The sequence below is a fragment of the Festucalex cinctus genome, chromosome 4 (assembly GCF_051991245.1).
Source record: "Festucalex cinctus isolate MCC-2025b chromosome 4, RoL_Fcin_1.0, whole genome shotgun sequence".
Taxonomy (NCBI): Eukaryota; Metazoa; Chordata; class Actinopteri; order Syngnathiformes; family Syngnathidae; genus Festucalex; species Festucalex cinctus.
In genome coordinates, this window is record NC_135414.1 from 10,216,915 (window position 1) to 10,238,389 (window position 21,475).

A 21,475-nucleotide genomic window follows, 5' to 3' on the forward strand; every position below is an offset into this window, starting at 1 on the left:
TCCAAAAACTCTGAAAAACAAAAAAATTACTGTACCCAGAATTCTGAGAAACAAAAAAAAAAAAACTGAAAAACAAAAACAAGTCTCACTACTACTAAGCCCAAACATAAATTACTTAATAAAATAAATTAAAATTAAAAGAAATCAGTCCCCAACCCCATCGTGCCATTGCAAAACACACACAGACTACTTTTTTACTTTTACTGAAGTACACGAGTGAATCAGTACTTTTACAAGTAACAGTAACATTCGCCTGTGTATTTCCGGTGTTATGCTTTCCATTTTAGTGACGACGTCAACATGTGTTTCAATCATTGGTCTGGAATCGCTAAGAATGATTATTTGTGTATTTCTATGTGTTGCAAATAAAATTAAAAAAAAAAAAAAAAAAAAACTGACGACATTTTGGAACGTCACTGTGAGCTGTAAACAGGAAGTAAACGGTACCAACTCGCAGCCAAAAGCGCGTAGGAAAAACGGTAATTTCAGTTATTTTTTATTTTGTCTTCTTTTTTGTTTTTTACTTCTCCAAATTGTTCAAATGTATTCATTTTTGAAGAGCTGTTGTACATGTATTGACGGCTACACGAAGACACAAATTGGCTTCCGTGTATCATTAGCTTCCGTTATCTTGGCTTCAACAAGCAGCATTTCTGTACAGTATATTTCTCAGCTTTCAAGTTTATTTATAAATTACGTTTATTTCTAAATTGTTACATCAGTTGTCCGCTATTATTAAAGGAAAATACAGATACTGTATACTCAAATTCACACACTTGCTAGGGTAATGTAGTACCCGCTAATCTTGCTTCGTATCCATCTGTCAAGTACAATCATCAATCCTTGACATCTCGTCCAAAGTACATTTGTCTTCGCTAGTAAAATTGAACCAACTCAGTAGTAGAAGGACTGTGTCTATGGGGTGAAATAGGTACCACAAGAAACCGGTGTGGCTTTATAGGTTTATTGTTGTTTAACCACTACTGTATAGCATTTCTGGACACTATTAGGGTAATTTTGGCAATTTACTAGTAGGACAACATGTTACTAATCAGGCAAGACAGGTACTGCTACTAGTTGATGCTACTAGTAGGGTCCTGGAGAATGTGTGTTGCTAATGATGCATAATTTAATTTTGCACTAGTACAACTAGTCACATCAATTTTCTCTATATAGTGCTAATTCACAACACATGTGGTCTCAAGACATTTTAGACCTTGAGCATGTCAGAAATAAAATATTTAGATATTTTTATTTTTAAGTAAAGGGGACCACATCTAAGCAAGCAAATACTAATAATAACTTCAATGTTTGTGTGCTCATTCTTTGTGGCAGAGTAGGAGCATTTCTCCAAATGGTGTCCCTGATTTGTACTTTACAAGACCACCGAGATGACGTCAACTGGTGCGCGTTCTCCGCGCAACTGTTAGCCACATGCTCCGGAGACAAGACTGTGCGGGTGTACAACACCCGGGATTTCTCCGAGCTGGCCTTCTCACCGCTGGAAGGACACGGGTACAGCGTCCACTGCTGCTGCTTCAGCCCTTGCGGACAGTTCCTTGCCTCGTGTTCCACAGATGCCACCACGCTGGTGTGGTCCATGGTCACCGGAGAGATTGAGGCCATCCTGCAGCATCCTGGTCGCAGCCCCGTTAGGATCTGTGTGCTCTCTCCAGACTCCACCCATCTGGTCTCTGGTGCATCTGATGGCTCTTTGGCTCTCTGGGATTTCCCATCGAAGCAGCTCCGCAGGTTTGTGAGTACTCTGAAACCCCCTTTATCACAAAAGATTTATTCCAGACCCACTAGCGATTGGTGAAAATTTGTGATAGAGAGAAACATGGATTTACAGTATATGACAAATAGTGTGGAAGTGTTGTAAACGTGTCTACTGTCTGTGAAGGACCGGTTGCGTGAGCGACACAACAATGGTGGCCTGCTCGTTCAGCCCGTGCGGTCAGATGTTTGTCACCGGCTCCACCTACGGGGACCTCCGCGCGTGGGACCTGGATATGAATCAACTCCATGCCGAGAAGAACGCTCACGACCTCGGAGTTACCTGCTGCACCTTCGCTCCCAGCATCCTCAGCGGTCAGAGACAAATTAATTATTTTGTTTATATGTTGTCATCAGCGGGTTGCAACAGAGATAGAGGGAGTGGAAGTTTAAAACGTAGTCAGCTGAATGAACCACTACACAATCAGTGACCCTTCAATTCTGAAACTCTGATTGTTTGCAGACGGTCAATTTGTGCAGTTCCACTTGGCATCATGTGGACAGGACAGTCACGTGAAGATCTGGACCATGAACAAGCTGAGTTCTGGAGGTAAACAGCAGCAAAAGAATTCACAAAGCACAAAAGTTCTTGTCTGTCAATGAGGACTTTTCTCTCAATTGTAGCCTTTCGGATGCAACTTCTGCACACACTGACTGGCCAGTCAGCTCCAGTACTCACATGTGCTTACTCCTCAGATGGACAACTGCTTGTCTCCGGGTAAGAAAGAAGGAGAGGAGAATTTTCTTTTTCTTAACATTTTTGGCCCCTCTGAGCTATCTCATAAATGTATAGACGGCACAGGTCTCCTTTTGAGAAATCTCAATGATAATGGAATTTGTATCTCCAGGGTAGTTTAATAATTTACACTAGACGTCACAAGCTGAATAGAATGACTTTTCAGAATATGACCACTGGAGGGAGACAGGGATCAGTTTATTTCTGAGCATCTGAAAGTCACTCAACATTTTGTTTTTTCTTTTTTTTAATCCCACAGCTCTGTGGACAAAACAGTGACAGTCTATGACACAGTGAGTTCCATGTTCAAGTTGGTCATCATGAGGTGCTGTATAGGCTAAAAATAACATTTACCTCTCATTCTCACCTAAAACCTCTCTCACGTCATACCTCTTAATGCGCACTAAAACAAATTTGCTCACAAACAGAAATCTCTCACACAACAACAACAAAAATACCACCTAAAACTTGCACATTCATAACAAAAATCTCATACACACCAGATTTCTCTCACACAAAACACAAAAAACTCTCACACAACATCTCATAAACAAAACTATGAACCTCTCAAGCACAATCTGAATCTCACTCATCAAAGCAACTGCTCAAACACACCCAAAACCTCTCACACCTGGCAGAAAAACCTCCTTCCATATAACCAAAAACTCTAAATAATAATAATAACAATAACAATAATAATAATAATAATAATAATAACTCTTTGACTGCCAAAGACGTTTCATGATGATTAGTAAAATTCCAATTAATGGAATGCGATCTTTCATTTCGTAGCCACATTGTATATGTAGTAAAGGCAAACAATATTCTTTTTGCCATGAAAGATGAGTTAAAATGCTCAAAAGCAGCTGGCACTGTGGATTTTTTTGTTTTGTTTTTATAACGCCCGGCAGTCAAAGAGATAATAATAATAATAATAATAATAATAAATAAAATTAAAAAAAACTTAACTACACCCCAAAAATGTTACAGACCCCCCAAAAACTTCTCAAAAAAATAAAAATAAAATAACTCTAGCTCATACTCACAGGGCCTCTCACGTGCCAAAATAAATCTCACACATACAACAAAATCCTCTCATACACTTCATTTCTTGATTTAATTGATCAAAAAATTTGATTGGCTCTGCCTTTGTAAATAAGTCCGTCCCTGGCCAGTTGCCAATGTTAAAGCTACTGAATAGAAAATTCCTTTTTGAATCGCTACTGCCACCTGTAGGTGAGAGGGTTTATTTTTGTGTCACATATGTGAGAAGAAAATGTTATTTTTTCACTTATACATTATGGTGCCTCTCACTGTATTCATTAATACGCATTGTTTTTCTTTTTAACTTTGTAGAAAAATGCTGTGTTGCTTTACACATTGAACCAACATGAGCGGTAGGTCCCAAAGCTAATAGAGTGGATTTGATAATGCATCATTATTAAATGTAAATATATTCCAATTGTATTATTTGTTATTTTTGGTCCATCTGTGAGTGAACTGTAGTTACTATGTCTCTCCTGTAATATACATCAATCTTACACCTGATTTGAAAATTCAAACAAAAATGTTGACCAACTTTTCTGAAGACATTATTGACAAACTATTGTAAAATGTACATTGTATTCACTGTAGTGTATAATTAATATACAGTGCAATAGTGCATTGAACCTCACTGTACACTTGCACAATATTTATGAATCCACAGCAAATTCATTGCACATATGATAATAGCTTTTAGACCATGTAAAGATGTAAAGATTCAGTCCTAACATTTTCTTTGCCATACGCAATATGCGAAAATAGCCAACGCTTAGTTTGCCTGTTGCTCAGGAGCAAACAGAGGCAAAGTTCCAATGACGACCATCCTCTGCCGCAGGTATGTGACTGCCTGTTCCTTCTCTCCAACTTCACCACTAATTGCAACAGGATCCATGGATAAGACGGTGAACATATGGAGAGTGGAAGATGGATGCAGTGGCGATGGTTCGAGCAATACAAACTCCTTATCATGATTTTTTCTTTTCTTCCCTTTTTCATTGTTTCATTGTTCATTTGTTTTCATACCTGCTTTGCTGCACCACAGCTGGGAAGTCGTTGACTGGTAAGCTTTAACATTAATATTTGTTCCATGAAATTGTATTCATTTATTCTCAATGATCTATTCTCTAAATTTTGTAACATTTTAACACTCTGTCATGCATGCTTAATATGCAATCTTATTTTAATTTGTCAATGTCTTATGTGCTATTATTAATCATTTACCTTTAACATGCTCTATCTTCCAGAAGAGTCCACTGTGATGGCAAGTCAAGGTAAGATGTTGCTTTTGTTACACCAGTGATCCCAAAGTATTGGAATGTCAAGGTCAATTCCTTTGTTTTTGTTGTATACTGTTTCAGAGCAAAGAATTATGAGACGAAAGTTCAGAATTGTATTTCATAACATTTACATCTTAAATGTGTTAAACAGGACAGATCACCTTTTGTTTAAAGCCACCCAGTTTACAAGTGAACAAAAGTATTGGAACAAACATGATCCAATGAACTTTAGGTGAATAACATTTAGTATTTGGTGGCATAGCTCTTATTTACAATAACTGTATCAAGCCTGAAACCCATTGCCTTGACCAAACTGTTGCATGCTATATAAAATGCATGCTATATTTTGGGTTAATGTCAGGTGATTAACTTGGTCAGTCTCTGACCTATCATGAATCATCATTTTGGTGTTTAACTATACAATGTTGAATTTGCTTTTTTTGTGTGTCAGTTACAGTAATCTTCAACTGAAAGTGACACATTAATGTCTTAGAGCAGGCACGTTTTGCCTCTTTTACGAGTCTTTTTTTTTTTTTTTCTTGTACGATTAAAATTATATACAGTATAAAAATAAAAAAAAATATATAGTCTGTCTGTCATGGATTTTCAGCTGTCACAGGTGGGTCTGGAATGTCTCCCTCATGGTAAGCGTAGGTTCACTAATTTAATATAAGACAAGTGGTAAAGGCCGCAGTATAACTTTGCCCCAGTGTACAAAGCAAGGTCCATAAAGGCACATGCTCCTGACTTCTCCCCAATGCTTTTGTCTACAGTCAGTGTATGAGGTAGTGCATGTCAGCTTTTCATCTGTTGCACATGAGCACTCTCCACCTTTATACTTTTATCCTTTGTCAATGAGAATGTCAATGAAAGCTCTCAGGATGGATCCATAAAGTGTCCCAGCTACTTAAGCTGCACCTCTTGAAATCAATAGTCAGCAGGGCTCCAAGATAACATTTGGCCTTTTTAAATAAAAAGGGAGCGAAAAAAAACTCAACTGTCACTCTTCTATGTCCTCTCAGCGTCTACATCAGCGGGTCGGTCCAAGCTGCTGGTCAGTGATTGGTCAGAGGAGGATGTGTCCGTGTGGCTGTTGGAGGAAGGGCTGGAGGGACTGGTGGACACATTCAGGACCAACAACATTGACGGGATCGAGCTGCTTGCGCTCACTAAGGAGACCCTGCTGTCAGAACTGCACATAGGTGGGAATCACTTACTGCTTGCAAAGAGTCAACGTCGTCAGCGATACTGGGTTTTTGGTTGCTGCTGACACTGGGAACTGCACTTTTTGTAAAATAAAATTTAAAAAAGAGGTTTTCCAAGTATAGTACATATATATATATATATATATATATATATACATATATATATATATATATACATATATATATATATATATATATATATATATATATATATATATATATATATATATATATATATATATATATATATATAAACGAAAAATGTTTTTCAGGCTAAATGTAGGATCTTAAAATCAAAAGGCTATAAAGTTTTATCCAGATGCTGGTTTTTTTAATTTTTTTATTTTTTAATTCCCTAAACAAAATGTAACTAATTATATATTTTTTGTTTAGTACATGATGAACGATAGGGATTTGAAATGTAGACAATAGTAATATGGAACTTCAATGGAAGAATGCCCGTCCTGTCAAATCCAGCTTGATTTATCAAAAACAGTTGCATGCAACCGAATAAAGCTGCAGCAATGAAAATGCGCCCCGAAGGTTAAACAGAGGATTACACTGAGTTCAGTGTGTGTCCGTCTGGGCTACAACGTGTCTGGGTAATTACACAGCCAGTCGAAAAACAAGGTAAAAGGAAGGTTAATGTGGGTTTTACTCGGTGACACGATGAGGATGCTGGAAAAGCATTAAAGCTTTTTGGCTTCAGCACTTCTGACTAATCTGGAGCACTTTTTTCTCTATATAACTCAATCCCAAAAACTGCTGTTTCCCAAGCAAGAGCTCTCCTCATTAGTCCCTCTTGGTCTGAAGCCGTATTTTTTTTTTAAAAAGCACATCAGATTTTTAACTTAATTGACAACAATTGTTTGTTGTGCTGCCGCGCCATTGTTGTCATCACAAAGTATTTGGCAAGAGCCCGTTGCTTTTACACAAGCTCCAAGTTGCATCGGATATTGCTGTCTATTTTCACAATCAGAGGAGCATACCGCAAACCCTCAGAAAAAAAAAATTCTTCAGCCAGTGCAATACATGAAGAGGCTTCTTTCAGCAAAACTGGAAGTCAAATCAACAATGTCTTCCTATTTGGAGAGCCCTTTGAGCATTTATTCAATAGTCTTCCTATACATCCTCATTTGTAAGCCATGTCACTGCATTAGTACACAGACTATGCTGCGCTACTATACAACTGTGTCTTACTAGTAATGGTTTTCTTCTCTTGCCCTTTCACTTTTGGCATTTCTGCTCACTAGTAGGAAGTGAGGTAAAACTGTATACTACAGTAGTTGTATTGAGCACTAAAAGTTAACAATTACCCATTTATAATGTCACGTTACCACTTACCACACATTTGTCAAGTTGCCCTACTATTGTGGACAATGAGCTTACTAGTACATGACGGCTAGCCATTTGAGCATTTATTTGCTATCCTTGATATCAAGATTAATGTCAGTGTGCTTGCATGCTTGATTATGACTTACAGGACTGTCTCAGAAAATTAGAATGTTATGATAAAGTCCTTTATTTTCTGTAATGCAATAAAAAAAATGTCATACATTCTGGATTCATTACAAATCAACTGAAATATTGCAAGCCTTTTATTATTCTAATATTGCTGATTATGGCTTACAGCTTAAACAAAACTCAAATATTTATCCTATCTCAAAAAAGTATACTTAGTAAGCTATTCAACTAATCACTTGAATCATCTAATTAACTTGAATCACCTCCAGGTGTTTCCAAGTGAATCCAGAATGTATGACATTTTTTAAAATTGCATTACAGAAAATAAAGGAATCTTAAAATGCTGTCCCTGTTTGGCAGAGCGTTTTCCTTAAGTGCACATGTAAACGTGGCTGCTTGGTATTTAACTGTGACTTGGGCAGACGTTCATCAGTCGTGCAGCCTTCCATGTGACTCACCCATGCTCATGTTGGCCACAGAACACTGACAAGTGCTGAACACGCAGGGAGCAAATGTTCCAAATCTTGATTCTGACATCAATGTTCTTGTGTGCTGTCACTCCACCTTGTTCCACTTCACAGTCCCATTTAATGAGAGAACACAATGGCTATGTGCCTGCGTGTGTGTCTGCAGAATCAGTGGGTCAGCGCAGCAAACTCTTGAGGAAGGTGGAGGAGCTGAAGAATGCGTTGGTGTGTTCAGGTGTTCCTGATGAGTTCCTGTGTCCAATCACCAGGGAGTTGATGAGAGAACCAGTCCTCGCTGCTGGTGAGCCACAACAAGGGACACATTTCACCTGAATGCCAATTATCCCAAACATTTTGTTTGTAGTGTTTCTTCCTTGAGTCAATAAAAATTTGGAAAAACTCATCCAGTGTACTTTGCACGTGACCATAGATGGCTACTCATATGAGAGGGACGCCATCACCATGTGGATCAACACCAAGAACCGCTCCAGCCCCATGACCAACCTCCCCTTACTGACGACTTTGCTCACACCAAATCACACGCTGAAGATGGCCATCGCTCGGTGGAGGACGAGCCACTAAGCAGCCTCCACCACCACTGCTCCATATCATTTCAGGTACACAAATAGAAGTAAACAAGATGTTTTACATTCTTCCCGGGCAACTTAATTTCATTAGTGTCAAGTTGTTCTGGGTGGGCAGATTTAAACACGCTGTTATAGTTTCATATCATAGTATCATAATCATGCTGTTCGACTGGCTGCAGAACAAATAACATTAACAGCACGTCGCAATACAAGATGACATTTTACGCTCTTAATCATTATGTTCTCTTCGTATTGTATTTCAAAATGTGAGTAGCTTACATAACACGTGCATACTTGGTCTTAACTAGAAGTGGGTTGAGTAGTCAAAAATTGTACTTATGAGTACTGTTACTTTAGAACAGTGGTTCTCAACCGCAGTCCCCAATTACCTTATCTAGTCCGTTTTCCATGTCTCCTTCAGCCAACACAGGTGTTTCAAACGTCTCGCTAATCAGCATGCTCTGCATGAAGGCTAATAATGAGCCTCAGCTGTGTTGGCTGAGAGAGACATGTAAACCAGGCTGGATAGAAGTACTCAAGGACCGGGGTTGAGAACCCCTGCTTTAGAATAGTATGATTCAATTAATAGTTAAAAGTAGTGCTTTAAATTACGACTATTCTCTATTCGGTGAAAAAACTCCTCAAGTACTGGTGAGTAACTCCTCACTCTGGAACAATATTAGATCGAATAAAATTCTAATTTTACACTGTCAGAAAAAAAAAAGTGTCAAAGATCCAATGGCTTGTTACTTGGGGCAGTATCCTCAAGGGTACTGTAAATACCATGTGGTACATACAGTATTAGTACCCTTTATCTGTACCTAACAGTACAGATTTGCCTACAAAAGGTACTGTCTAGAACAGGGATGGGCAACATTATGAAATGATTCCCCTACAGCACCTGATCAGTTTTAAGTTGTAATTACATCATTCATATCAATGATCTCAATTGGAGAAGAAAATTAAGCTAATTATGGCCCTGCCAACATACAGAAGGTGAATAGTATACCATGTATGCACCAAGATGTGCAGAATTGCATTTAAAGATGTACTGTAATACCAGATCATGAGCACTTTAAGTATCTAACATGGATTTTAATATTTCACACACACGTCACAGTCATTTAACGCAACAGTAACTTCACACACATTCACCGAGTTATGTGTGACATAAATGCACTTAAACAATAATTATATCTTTCCTTAAATGACTTGTTCATATTGCTTGGTTCAATACATCATGGGAGCTGAAGTGTGGCCAAAATGTACTACGCTACACAAACAACAGATTTTTCTTTTTCCCTTCACAACAACCATCGTCCATTGGTTTAAAATGTTCAAAGTGCAATACATTTCCCATCCCTGGTCTAGATTAGTAGTCTTATTGTGTATTACTTTAAAAAGCCATTCCTACAACATTGGGCTCTTTCGAAAGGCCTTTACATTGGCCTTTGCCAGGCTTATGGAATCCAGGTCCAGAAAGTCAAAACCTTGCCACAGATTGGCTTTAGCCACAGGTGCATCTACTCAACTGCCTGTTGAGTAGAATAAAAAAATGTACCTTTAAGAACAAAAATTGACCCCTAAAGTTTGTGCTTCAGAAATTATTAACATTATCTTTTCAATCAGGTAATTTTGATTACCCAATTTAGCTACATGAAAAGTGAAAATGATTAGAAACGGCTCTCAATTTATTGCAGTGCACGTCTACATACACACCATTGCAAATTCAAGCCACAATGATAAAAATGGTGTTTCATATCATTTGTATTTTATTTAGGTAGCCATTATTTGTTCTCCTTACACATTTGCATGAGGACAATTTATTAATCCAGCATTCATAGCTGAACATTCTCTTTCATGTCCATACATTTGAATGTTTACACCCACGAAACAAACTGTTCTGTGAAAGAAGCATAAATAATGAACTACAGTCATTGTTGTACCACTTCATTTGTGGCCACATTCTGTATCCATAGCATGAAAAAGTGTATATGACAACTATGGACATAATTGTAATTCTATAATGTATTTTAAATTGACTGCTTGTGTTCAATAAAACCAATAAACACTTCATAAGTTCTCTGCTATGCAAAAATAAATGCATACAGTTAATATTAAAGCAATCAACATTGACAAGGAGGTTATAACATTGTCATGTCTTACTGTATATGAAAAAAAAAATCAGATGTTCAGTAAATATTTTTAGAAGGCTGTAATGTTGACAGAGAACCACTTACAAGGAAATATATCATCTGCAAATATAGCGTATATCATACAAATATAAATGGTTTTTCAAAGACAATCAAAATGGTCTTATCCTGTAACTAGTGAGGCTTATTATGATTCGTGCACAAAGCTTTCTCAGTCTTGAATGTTTTATAATTAAATGGATTTAAACAATTGTTGTAATACTGCATCAACTGAAAGGCTGTTGTGTTGCTTGCTGTGACCACCAGGGGAAATATAGCACAGAATTGTTCATTGAGATGCCACAACTCCTAATGGGCACTGGCACTCATATTACCGGTAATCGTTCTACACAGAGATCTGTTAGCACCATTAGATAGATGCCGTTTAGTGTTACAATTAAACTAGAGGACGATAAGGCTTATAGCACCATTGTAAATGGCTTGAATTAATGATTTTCTTGTTTTGGGGTGGTACATTTCGTCTTAGTTGGAATAAACTGCTTAGATGGGAGAACACCAGTCAAAATACCTTACAGGTAAGTTGATTCAGAAGTAAACATGGCGGAAACTCATTCAGCTATAGATAAATTGATAATTGAGAGAGTGGTTAACACAAGAGGTAACCATAAATGAAATGGCTTACCTTTGGTCATGGTAGCCTAAACCGTTCCTCAACCATGGTGGACCCCTAGTGGTCCGTGGTGTAATATCTTTATGAAAAGATCCTATGACAATTATAGAAAGACGATTATTTTACTCAAATTTATCTGCCTAAACTACAGAGGATAATACGGCTTTTTTTTCCCCCTCTCTAAATCCATCTGTTTCGCAAGTGTAATTCATTTTGACCTTGCTGTCATTTGCATCATTGAAGTTACTGCATGACACTGTTAGTACAAAATTAACATGATCAAATATTTCATTGGGCATAGGCTACACCATTGCAGAGTAGCTAAAGGCTAAAATAACGTAATTTAAAATGTAGTTTCTGCTGTTTCTATCTAATTGCATCCCTAACTCCTTCAGATCGGGTACAGTTGGTTCTTCAGGCTCATAAAGATGCTGGGGGTCCTGGACCCCAAAAAAGTTCACACACATACTAATTGGGAAATGAGCCTCTCTGATTCTGTTGGTGGGTGATGCTGTTGGACTTGTAATTTGTTAGGCTATGGTAGATAGCCTATGTTGCTGTTATCTAAGTCAGGATGCTATGATCGCTTGAGCTTGATTTTTCTTCTGCGTGGTTTAATGGCAGAGACACACTTTATGTTGTAGTCTGTCTCTTTGAAAGTGGCTACTCGGTCACTATTTACAACATTCATTTGCCTCATTCTCCTCAACCTCCTGGATCATTATTATTATTATTTATTTTTTCCGAAATCTAAAACACCCAAAACCTCGTGGGTTATCTATCTACTGGCACAACCCCAAAATCAACAGTTTTTGTCTTCGATTCAGTTCAGGTCACATGTAGTCGCTCCCATTCTGCCACCCAGAAGTATCTTGGTGCCTATTGTCTACAAATTTATTCCGAATTGGTCTATTAGGACTACCATTCAGTTAATGTACTAGTTATTTAAAAACCCTACTTAAGGTATGTGTGGTTTTCTTTAACACACTTGTGCGCTAGCTGTAAACATGTAAGCAGAAGCAAACCACTGGTTGGTTCTAGATGCGACGCTGCAGCAGAAGTCAACACACAGGCTTGCACCATAGCTACCTAGTGTGGGACTTTTTGTGTTCTCCTCTGGGCTTTGACAAATTATTCAGACATTGGACTCGATAAAGGAGCGTTTGGGCTTCATGGGCGCCATATGCAGCGTTGGGTTGTCTCTGGTCAGACTCGCCTGCCTGTGCCTCCCATCGGGAAAACGTAGATGGGACGACATGGCGGCTCTTGCCTCTCGCTGGTGGAGTCGCTCTCCAAAGTCCCGACTCTGCTGGCTGCCTGCGTGACTGCCGGAGAGCGGCTCCTGGAACGAAGACCGCTTGTACTCATTGTTCAAGCCTTGGAACTCCATGACTGACATGTTGAAACTTTCTACGCCCCCTCCTCCTTGCCCCTGTCGGCCAAAACTGGAGGTCTGCTGGCTCTGGACTCGTACCGCTTTGTCCATGACCCCCATGAAGGGCCGCGGCTTCATCTCACCTTTCGACTTGAAGCTGCCGCTGCTTTTGAGGTGGCAGGGGGTGTCCAGTACTTGCTGCTTGCCGTTGTCTGACTGGTTCCCACTGGATGCCTGACTGGAGCTAGAACCCCTGGAGCCCGCTGTTCCTGTGGGGCCACCAGCCTCCCTCCTGACTTCCACAACCGAGCCCAGAGCAAGTGCCAGGCCATCCAGAGCAACAGAGTGGGCCGAAAGTCTGTCGGAACCCCTGGAGAAACTGGACGAGCGGGGTTGGTACATTTGAAACGGACCCGGTGGGGAGGAGCTGCTCGGGGACATGGGATGGTAGTGTTCGGTAGGGCTGAGCCCGGAATGTTCCGTGTCGAGGGCCAGCACGGGTGCAGGCCTCAGGGAGGTGGAGATGTGTCTCCCTGGCAGAGGACTGGAGGGTCCGCAGAGAGAGAGAGGCCTGCCCCCCACTCTGGCCCCTGATTGCAAGGAGTGGCAGTAGTGATGCGTCCTGCCACTCTGGTTTTGACTTTGTTTGTGAACAGCAAGAAGCGGGTCAGGCAGCTCCATAAAGAGCGGGTTTTGAACATACTCCTCTTGAGGAAAACACAGCGTCTGATCAGCTAACCCAAAGGCAACTCCTCCAGGGAGAGTCCTGTTTGGACCGTACGGATTCAGAGGCCAAAATTCTGAGCCTTTTCCACATTGTAGGCTCAGCTCCTCCCCTTCTTCCTCATCATCTTCTTGCTGAAGATCAGACTGCTCTTCTGGGATTGGCCTCTCTAGACTTCCATGTGAACACACATCTGCCTCATCCTCGGGGGCGAGATGGTGGTGGCTGTGAGGGTCCCTGTTATAACTCTGTGATGTGTTACTGCTGCTGGATATCCTCTGATGATGTGTGCATTCCTCCTCCACTCGTACCAGCAGGCGACGGATCTCCCGGTTGGATGGGCAGAGTCGTGCTGCTTCATGGAGGTCTGCCAGTGCCTCAGCAAATTGCCTGGGGAGGACATTTGAATGTTACAGTTGAAACTCCGCTGTACCTCGGTTCACGATTAACACCCACTCAATGGCACAGATTTTTCAGCAGGGTTAACAGTAAACAGTAGTGATGTGCACAAAATGGTGGTGACTCGAATTAAGTTGCAGATTGGCCGTTTCAAACACCGATTCCGATTGTGTTGTTGTATGTATGTAGCCCGTCAGTAGCGCTGATGAAAAACCGTGGCCCCTTCAACATTAAGTGGCCCGTCCCTGGTATGGATGTACCTGCTACTCCTCTTGGCCCGTGCTCTGGCATAATAGGCCTCATAGGACCTGGGCTTTAGCTCCAGAGCTTTTGTGGCAAAGTCCTCAGCGATGCCAAAGTCCTGAGTTTTCACACCAAAAAAAAAATCATTGAAACATTGAACAGTTGCAGATGTGCATGCAAAATTTTACAGAGGGTCAAATGAAGTTCACTTGTAAAGGTTGTAGTGCATTCAAGGTTCATCCAGAAATTTCACCAGAAGCCAAAAATCCTAAACATTTTGGGAGCTGTGTATCTTAGAACCATTTACCTCACCTTGACAGACCCCTTTTCTATATCTTCTTACATCTAATAAATTAGAGTGTGCATGATGCAGCCTTACATTGGTTTTCCTTCGGCAGCGGGATAGGTTGAGATAGAGAGACACCCGCAGGTCTTTGAGCCCTTTTAGCTCTTCCCCTTGCCCTTCCCGGGGCAGTTTTCTCAGAGCGTACTGGTAACGCTGGCCGGCCTCCTTCATACGTCCCTTCTGCTTACCACACAAGAAGCATGAGAAAGAAATGGATGGAAAACTGACTGGCTTTTTGGTACCCAGAAGATGTAATCCTCAATGTGTGCAGTTTACCAAATCTCCGAATACTTAAATAAATAAAGACTGAATAAAGACTGAAGACGTAACCTTCTTTGTGGAGGTAGCTGTTGAGCTTCAAGTACCTTGTAAAGCAGGTTTCCTTCTTCCATGAGCTTCTGCAGCAAGATGAGGAGGATGTCTGGTTTGGTGGAAGCCATGGCCCATGTGGCGTGACCTGAACGTCACAAATAATTCTCATGGGTCTCTCCTAGTCTCAGACTTTCACTGATTTACCTACCTGATCGATCATGTGGTGCCGTTCTGTAGCCTTGTGCTGGATGAAAGATGGAGAAGGAGAAAGGTGAAAAGTGACAGGTTCATGAGGGTGTATAATTGACTGCTGTGATTTGGTGTTTGTTGTTTTCAGAGGAGCCACTTAGCTACAACTAAACTCTTCAATGTATATTAGAAATGTCCTTATGGAGTAAAAGCTACATTAATGTATGATTCGATGCAGCACTGGCGTACGTACCGGTCTTGGAGCCTTTTTTGAGTAGCGAGGCCACCAATGCCGGATTCTGGCAGCCAGGAGTCCGCTCGGCAGCCCTGCTTCCGTTGCTGTCCGTCCTCTCTAGCACTGCTCCGTGATCTAGCAGAAAGTGTACCTAACCATGAAGAGGAACATACCCAGTTATACTCTGATCACTTTAACCAAAGTGTTCCTTTTATCCTCATCAGCAACAGAAACCCCCCCCCAAAAAAAACAGTTCCATTATAGCTATATTTTGGTTCATCTTTTGTGCTCCTGTGAGGAAGAAAATCTGAGTTATAAAAGACAAAATGTTGCCTGACAGATTAATTGGCTGGCCGATATATTTGGCAGATTTTTTTCCATCCATCCATTTACTTGACCGCTTATTCCTCACAAGGGTCGTGGGGGGTGCTGGAGCCTATCTCAGCTGGCTTTGGGCAGTAGGCGGGGTACACCCTGGACTGGTTGCCAGCCAATTGCAGGCAGATTTTTTAATTTTATTTTTTTTATTTCGGGGGGTGCTGATTTTATTTAACCCGCATTTGACCAGTGTTAATTTACAGCCCTATTTATTAATATATATGTTTTTTAAGTTAAATGGCCGATTAATCAGTTACCGCAATTTTATTCTGCCAAATATCGGAATCGGCCTGAAATTCTGCTGATTTAATCACCTTTTGTTACACATTGATGTGACGAGGAAGCACCTTTCCTCTTTTGTAGCCAGAGCCCTTCACCTTCTCGATTTAATCACACGCGCACACCCCCTCCTGAGATATCTGTCTTCTACAGGAACAAAGACTCTCACCTTTTGTTACAATATCACATATCCCCAACCACCTGGAGTGCCCCGGAGTCCTCACACTCTCAGGATTGAACAGAAACATCCATCACTTGTATAATAAAATTCATGTTTTGCGGGCTTTGTATAAAGCAAACTGTTGTCCTGTATTAAAGGTTCAATATGATAAATTCAGCACAACACCCACCGTATCAGCATCCCCGTTAAGGGCGGCGAGGTCGAGAGGAGTGCGTCCCTGTCTATCAGCTTGGTTCAGGTCTGCACCGGCATCCACCAGAGGCTGCAGAACACCTCTGTGGCCCCTCATACAGGCCCAGCCCGTTGCAGTCAGACCTTCTTGATCCACAGCAGACACAAACGCACCTAATTATGAGACAGAGAAATAATGTTTGAAAAGAGAATGGAAGCGTCACAGAAAGGCATAGAAGTGGACTTCCATTGAAATGTGAAATTTTAGCTTCTTCTTCGAGAAGTTGCACAAAAAAAATGCTGAAATATTGAATTGTTTAGAACCTCTAAAAGGCTGTAGTGCACTTTAGGTTCATCTTGAAATTTCACCCACAAAAATAACAAATAAGAGTGAAGTTTTGTTTTTTGTTTTTTTGTTTTTTTTTGTTCATTTTTTTTTGTTTTGTTTTTTTTGTTTTTTTTTATTCAAGAAAAATCTCATGGTACAACACCAAATTATAACGTCACAAAACCGAAAGTGTTTCCGTGCTATTTTGAAGTTCAACTATCACAGCTTAATTGTACCTTGCCACCTAATGGAAGTTCATTTAATTGTTGTGCCTGTCACTCTACGTCACTGGAATAGATACGGGAGGTGAACCCAGATACATTATTTGTAGAAGTAATCATTTTGGGACTAAAAAAAAAAAAAAAGAAAGACGCGTACCCTTGGACAGCAGCATCTCTACAGTGCTGCCGTGGCCCTCCGAGGCAGCCAACATGAGCGGCGTACGACCCTGCTTGTCACACACACTCGCGTCCGCGTCGTTTTTCAGCAGCAACTCTGCCACCTAAAATATTGGAGGTAGATTGGCTTGAATAAAAACTCCGGGGACCTGGATGAGGGTGAATAGATGGTTTCATAGTCTATGACGAATGATCAACAGCCATAAAGCAAAAGCAGTGTGTGTTCTGACAATACTGCCCCGAGCTTCTCTTGTATACATTTGTAAGTCACACCCCATTAGCTTCACTAAACATTGACTGTGTTCACTCTCTGTGGTGTCAAACTCATTTTCGGCACAGGCCACAACCATATATGTAGTGTTAGGGTCCAACCTCAGTCAGGAATAGTGAGAATCTGTGAGTAATTCATAACCCCCAAAAGACAATTTCCTATAGCATCCATAAGCAATAGCAGTCTCACTTCAACTTAGTTCCTTGGCAACGAGATGGCAGGAATGCATTACCATTGTCTAAATAAATGAAGCTCATTAACCCACTTCAATATAGTTTTGGCACCAAGATAACGGAAAAGCATTACTTTTGTCTAATGAAGCTTTTCAACGCACTTCGATAGAGTTCTTTGGCAACAAGATGCCAGTAATGCACTACTTTTGTCTAAATCAGGGGCTCAGCCACCTTTACGATCAAAAGAACCATTTTATGCCAAAAAATAAAATAAAAAGAGCCGCAAAACATTTGAACTTTGTGATGAACGAAACAATGTGTTAGTGTTAGGCCAGTGTACTGAGGCCCCAAGACCTAATTAGAGCTGCACCAGAACACAAACATATGCTGCATTCAATTCATTCTGTTCTACCTTTTTATAATTTTTCATACTTTGTTCATACATTTTTAGATTGTTCTACCTTTCTGTCAAATGTCTGACATTTTTTGGCAATTTTATGGCAATTTGGTAATTTTATGCCTCTCTTCTTCCTTTTATTGGACATTTTATGGCTTTTTTTTTTTTTTTTTTTTTTTTTTTACATTTTCTCTGCCTTTTTTGCTGTCAATTTTCTGTAAATTTTGTCAACATTTTATGGTCATTTTTATTATTGCTTCATTTGCTTATGGTTATTTTCTGGTTGGCTTATTAGCATTTTCTGTCTTTTTTTTTTATCAGTTTTCTGACTTTTCTCTTTTTTATTTATTTATTTTTGTTTGTTTTTGCAATTCCAAAGATATTTTATGGTTATTTTCTTCTTTTGTTTTTTGGACATTTTGTGGTGACTTTTTAAATGTTTTCTGCATTTTTATTCAATTCGCTTACATTTTTTGGCAGTTTCATGAATTTTATGGGAATTTTCTGCTCTTCCTCTTCATTTTTTGGACATTTTATGGTCACTTTTTGGACATTTTTAGGCAATTCTTAAAACTTAAAACTCTTTTTTTTCTGACAACTTAAACAAATGGACTGACATTTTTTAAATATTTAATTATTCATTTTTAATTTAATATTTTTAAGGAATATTTATTTCTGAAAATAAAAATAAATATGTAAAAAAATACTACTTTCTAATTTAAATAATAATAATAATAATAATAATAATAATAACATTTTTAAGAACTCCACAAGGAGCCACTGGAGAGGGACTAAAGAGCCACATGTGGCTCCAGAGCCGCAGGTTGCAGACCCGTGGTCGAAATAAAGCTCCTCAACCCACGTCAACATTGTTCCTTGGCGTCAATATGGTGCCAAATCACTACTTTTGTCTAATGAAGCTTGTGTCAACTCCAACATACAGTATATTCTCTTGGCACCAAGATAGCAGCAAAGTACTACTTCTGTCTAGTGAAACCCCTCAAGTCACTTCAACATAGTTCCTTGGCAACAATATGTGGCAGTTTACTACTTTTGTCTAAATTAAGATCATCAACTCACCACCACCAACATACTGCATCTCAACAATATAATCAGTTATTTGTCAGTATTTAGCAAGCAACATATGATTGACGTTGAGCCAAACCCTGGTATTTCCAAATTTGTTCAATTTCATATTTTTTCACATATCTATACTACTGGTGAGTCCCCATTTGGGTCTGTTTTTGTCACAAATTACTGACCAATCTAAAGTGTCAGAAAAGTGGTGGGTACAAGGATTCCACCCGACGACAGCAGTGTGTGTATGCATACTAATTATAAATGTTTATGTACATAAATTGTCCATTAGAAAATCAAATATTGGAATGCAGCTGTGCTCCGAAGTGTCTTGTCACCTGTGTGTGTCCGTGTTTGGCCGCGCTCAGAAGGGGGACCATTCCTCTACGGTTTGGCACCTCCAGCCCTGCCCCTCGGTCCAAAAGGAGCACACACACCTCCATCCTCCCCCTGCCTGCTGCTGCACTCAGCACTGGGGGAAAGAAAGAAAGAAAAAAAAAAGAAAAAAAAAAGTGTGCTGAGATGAGATAAGGTGGAAAAGAATTCATCACGGAGGGAGAAGTAGAAGCTAAAAGACGGGGACGTTTATCAAAATTAGTCTTGCAAAGACAACATAACTATTTTCAATTAAGACTTGTGCAGTGTTATATCGGATGTTCTCTTCCAGTACAACCCCTAGCAAAAAGTATGGAATCACCAGTCTTGGACGAGCACTCACTCAGACGTTTTATTGTATACATCAAACTCAGATAATAAAAAAAAAACGTGAAACAGTCGTAAGGTCATTCCAAAGTGCAACATCTTGGCTTTCAGAAACACTAAAAGAAATGAAGAAAACACATTGTGCTGGTCAGTAAATGTTACTTTTATAGAGCAAGTGCAGGGAAATAAATAAGCAAATCACTCCATTCTAAGGAAAAAAATATAGAACCACTCCATTTTGAGCAGAAAAGGACACACCCAGTCAATTTCCTTTCCTTAATTGGGCATCTGCCTCAAATGACATCTGCTCGTTAGTCAGCAGTTAAAAACAGTGCAATTATCACACCTTGGAGGGCTGCTGGACCAAGTGGATTGGCAAGAATCATGGCTCCAACAAGGGAGATGTTTCTTAAGACTAAAGACAGGATTATCAAACACTTAAAGAAGGTAACTCTACACGTATGGTTGCCAAAGATGTGGGCTGTTCAGTCAGCTGTATCGAAATATCTGGGCCAAGTACGAACAGCATTGGAAGGTTGTTAAAGTCAAGCGTACTGGTAGACCAACGAAGACATCTAAGCGTCAAGACAAACAACTAAAGGCCATATGTCTTGAAAACAGAAAATGCACAACAAGACAAATGAAGAAGAAATGGGAGGAAGCTGGACTCAATGTATGTGACAGAACTGCAAAATCGCTTCAAGGAAATGGGATTTACATACAGGAAAGCTAAAAGGAAACCACAAGACTGCAATGGGCTAAGGAGAGGCAATCATGGACTGTGGATGACTGGATGAAGGTTATCTTCATTGATGAGTCACAAATCTGCATTGGACGCTGGAACTTTTGTTCCAGTGAGATTTACAAAGAGGACTGCCTAAAGAAAACATCCAAATTCCCACAGTCCTTGATGATATGGGCTGCATGTCAGGCAAAGGCACTGGGTAGATGGCTGTGGATAAATCTTCAATAAATGCACAAGCTGACATTGACATTTTGGACAGCTTTCTTATCCCTTCAATTGAAAAAAATGTTTGGGATGATGAAATCCATTTTCCAAGATGAAAATGCATCATGCCAGAGCAAAAACTGTGAAAGCATTCCTTGGAGAAAGACGCATCCAGTCAATGTCATTGCCTGCAAATAGCCCAGATCTGAACCCAATTGAAAACCTGTGGTGGAAATTCAAAAAAATGGTCCACAGCAAGGCTACGACCTGCAAAGCTGATCTGGCAACTGCAATCAAAGAGAGTTGGCACCAGATTGACGAAGAACCATCAGGTCCATGCCTCAGAGACTGCAAGCTGTCATAAAAGCCAGAGGTGATGCAACTAAATATTAGTGATGTGTTTTGATTGTTTTTTCTTCGTCTGTTTTTCATAATTCCATATTTTTTTCCCCAGAATGGAGTGATTCCATGTTTATTTCCCTGCACTGGCTCTATAAAAGTAACATTTACTGACCAGCACAATGTTTTTTCTTTTTTTTTTTGTGTTTCTGAAAGATAAGATGTTGCACTTTGGAATGACCTTGCGACTGTTTCATGCTTTTTATCTGTTTGATCTACAGAATAAAACGTCTGAGTGAGTGCTCGTCCAAGACTGGTGATTCCATACTTTTTGCCAGGGGTTGTAGACATGCCAGAAAAGCAGCAACGTCATCACCTTTTAAATGCAAATTACTAAGTACGTTATTGTGCGATGTTGAACAGCAACCCATTCAGACCATTCGAGCTTTGTAATATTCACAAAATTGGCATTGTTGTGACAAATTACACTGCGAAAATCACATTCCACATTTTCCGTAAAAGAAACGTTCAAATTTAATGACACATTACAAAAAAAAATAAGTCAGTGACCTAACAGGAGCAAAGCATGGAGGAGTCTGACCACTGAGGGCTCTCTAAGTGACTGTACAA

At 39.8% G+C, this 21,475-nt stretch overlaps 2 protein-coding genes across 10 annotated transcripts in view; one reads left to right on the forward strand and one right to left on the reverse strand.

The window, feature by feature from the left end:
- Nucleotides 1–397: 397 nt before the first annotated feature.
- Nucleotides 398–21,475, forward strand: part of wdsub1 (WD repeat, sterile alpha motif and U-box domain containing 1) — a 30,759-nt gene continuing 9,681 nt past the window's right edge. For 6 of the 8 annotated variants that reach the window (XR_013283161.1, XR_013283162.1, XR_013283160.1 and 3 more), the window contains exons 1-13: nt 398–479; nt 1,336–1,752; nt 1,904–2,091; nt 2,240–2,326; nt 2,401–2,494; nt 2,772–2,805; nt 3,869–3,909; nt 4,392–4,498; nt 4,599–4,616; nt 4,801–4,827; nt 5,856–6,035; nt 8,136–8,270; nt 8,400–8,586. Coding sequence is in view for 5 of the 8 variants with exons in the window: in XM_077518766.1 (XP_077374892.1) it covers nt 1,355–1,752; nt 1,904–2,091; nt 2,240–2,326; nt 2,401–2,494; nt 2,772–2,805; nt 3,869–3,909; nt 4,392–4,498; nt 4,599–4,616; nt 4,801–4,827; nt 5,856–6,035; nt 8,136–8,270; nt 8,400–8,551 (1,461 nt within the window). In the remaining 3 variants the exon portion in view is untranslated. Of the gene's footprint in view, nt 480–1,335; nt 1,753–1,903; nt 2,092–2,239; nt 2,327–2,400; nt 2,495–2,771; nt 2,806–3,868; nt 3,910–4,391; nt 4,499–4,598; nt 4,617–4,800; nt 4,828–5,855; nt 6,036–8,135; nt 8,271–8,399; nt 10,640–21,475 lie in introns of those variants that run through there. The other 2 variants (XM_077518762.1, XM_077518767.1) reach the window with 2 other exon arrangements.
- Nucleotides 10,306–21,475, reverse strand: part of LOC144017321 (protein TANC1-like) — a 54,741-nt gene continuing 43,571 nt past the window's right edge. For both annotated transcript variants that reach the window (XM_077518760.1, XM_077518761.1), the window contains 9 exons: nt 19,194–19,327; nt 16,918–17,041; nt 16,210–16,385; nt 15,221–15,353; nt 14,987–15,022; nt 14,832–14,923; nt 14,500–14,646; nt 14,138–14,238; nt 10,306–13,868 (listed from right to left, as the gene is read on the reverse strand). In XM_077518760.1, coding sequence (XP_077374886.1) covers nt 12,515–13,868; nt 14,138–14,238; nt 14,500–14,646; nt 14,832–14,923; nt 14,987–15,022; nt 15,221–15,353; nt 16,210–16,385; nt 16,918–17,041; nt 19,194–19,327 — 2,297 coding nt within the window. In that variant the 3' untranslated portion in view covers nt 10,306–12,514. The remainder of the gene's footprint in view (nt 13,869–14,137; nt 14,239–14,499; nt 14,647–14,831; nt 14,924–14,986; nt 15,023–15,220; nt 15,354–16,209; nt 16,386–16,917; nt 17,042–19,193; nt 19,328–21,475) is intronic.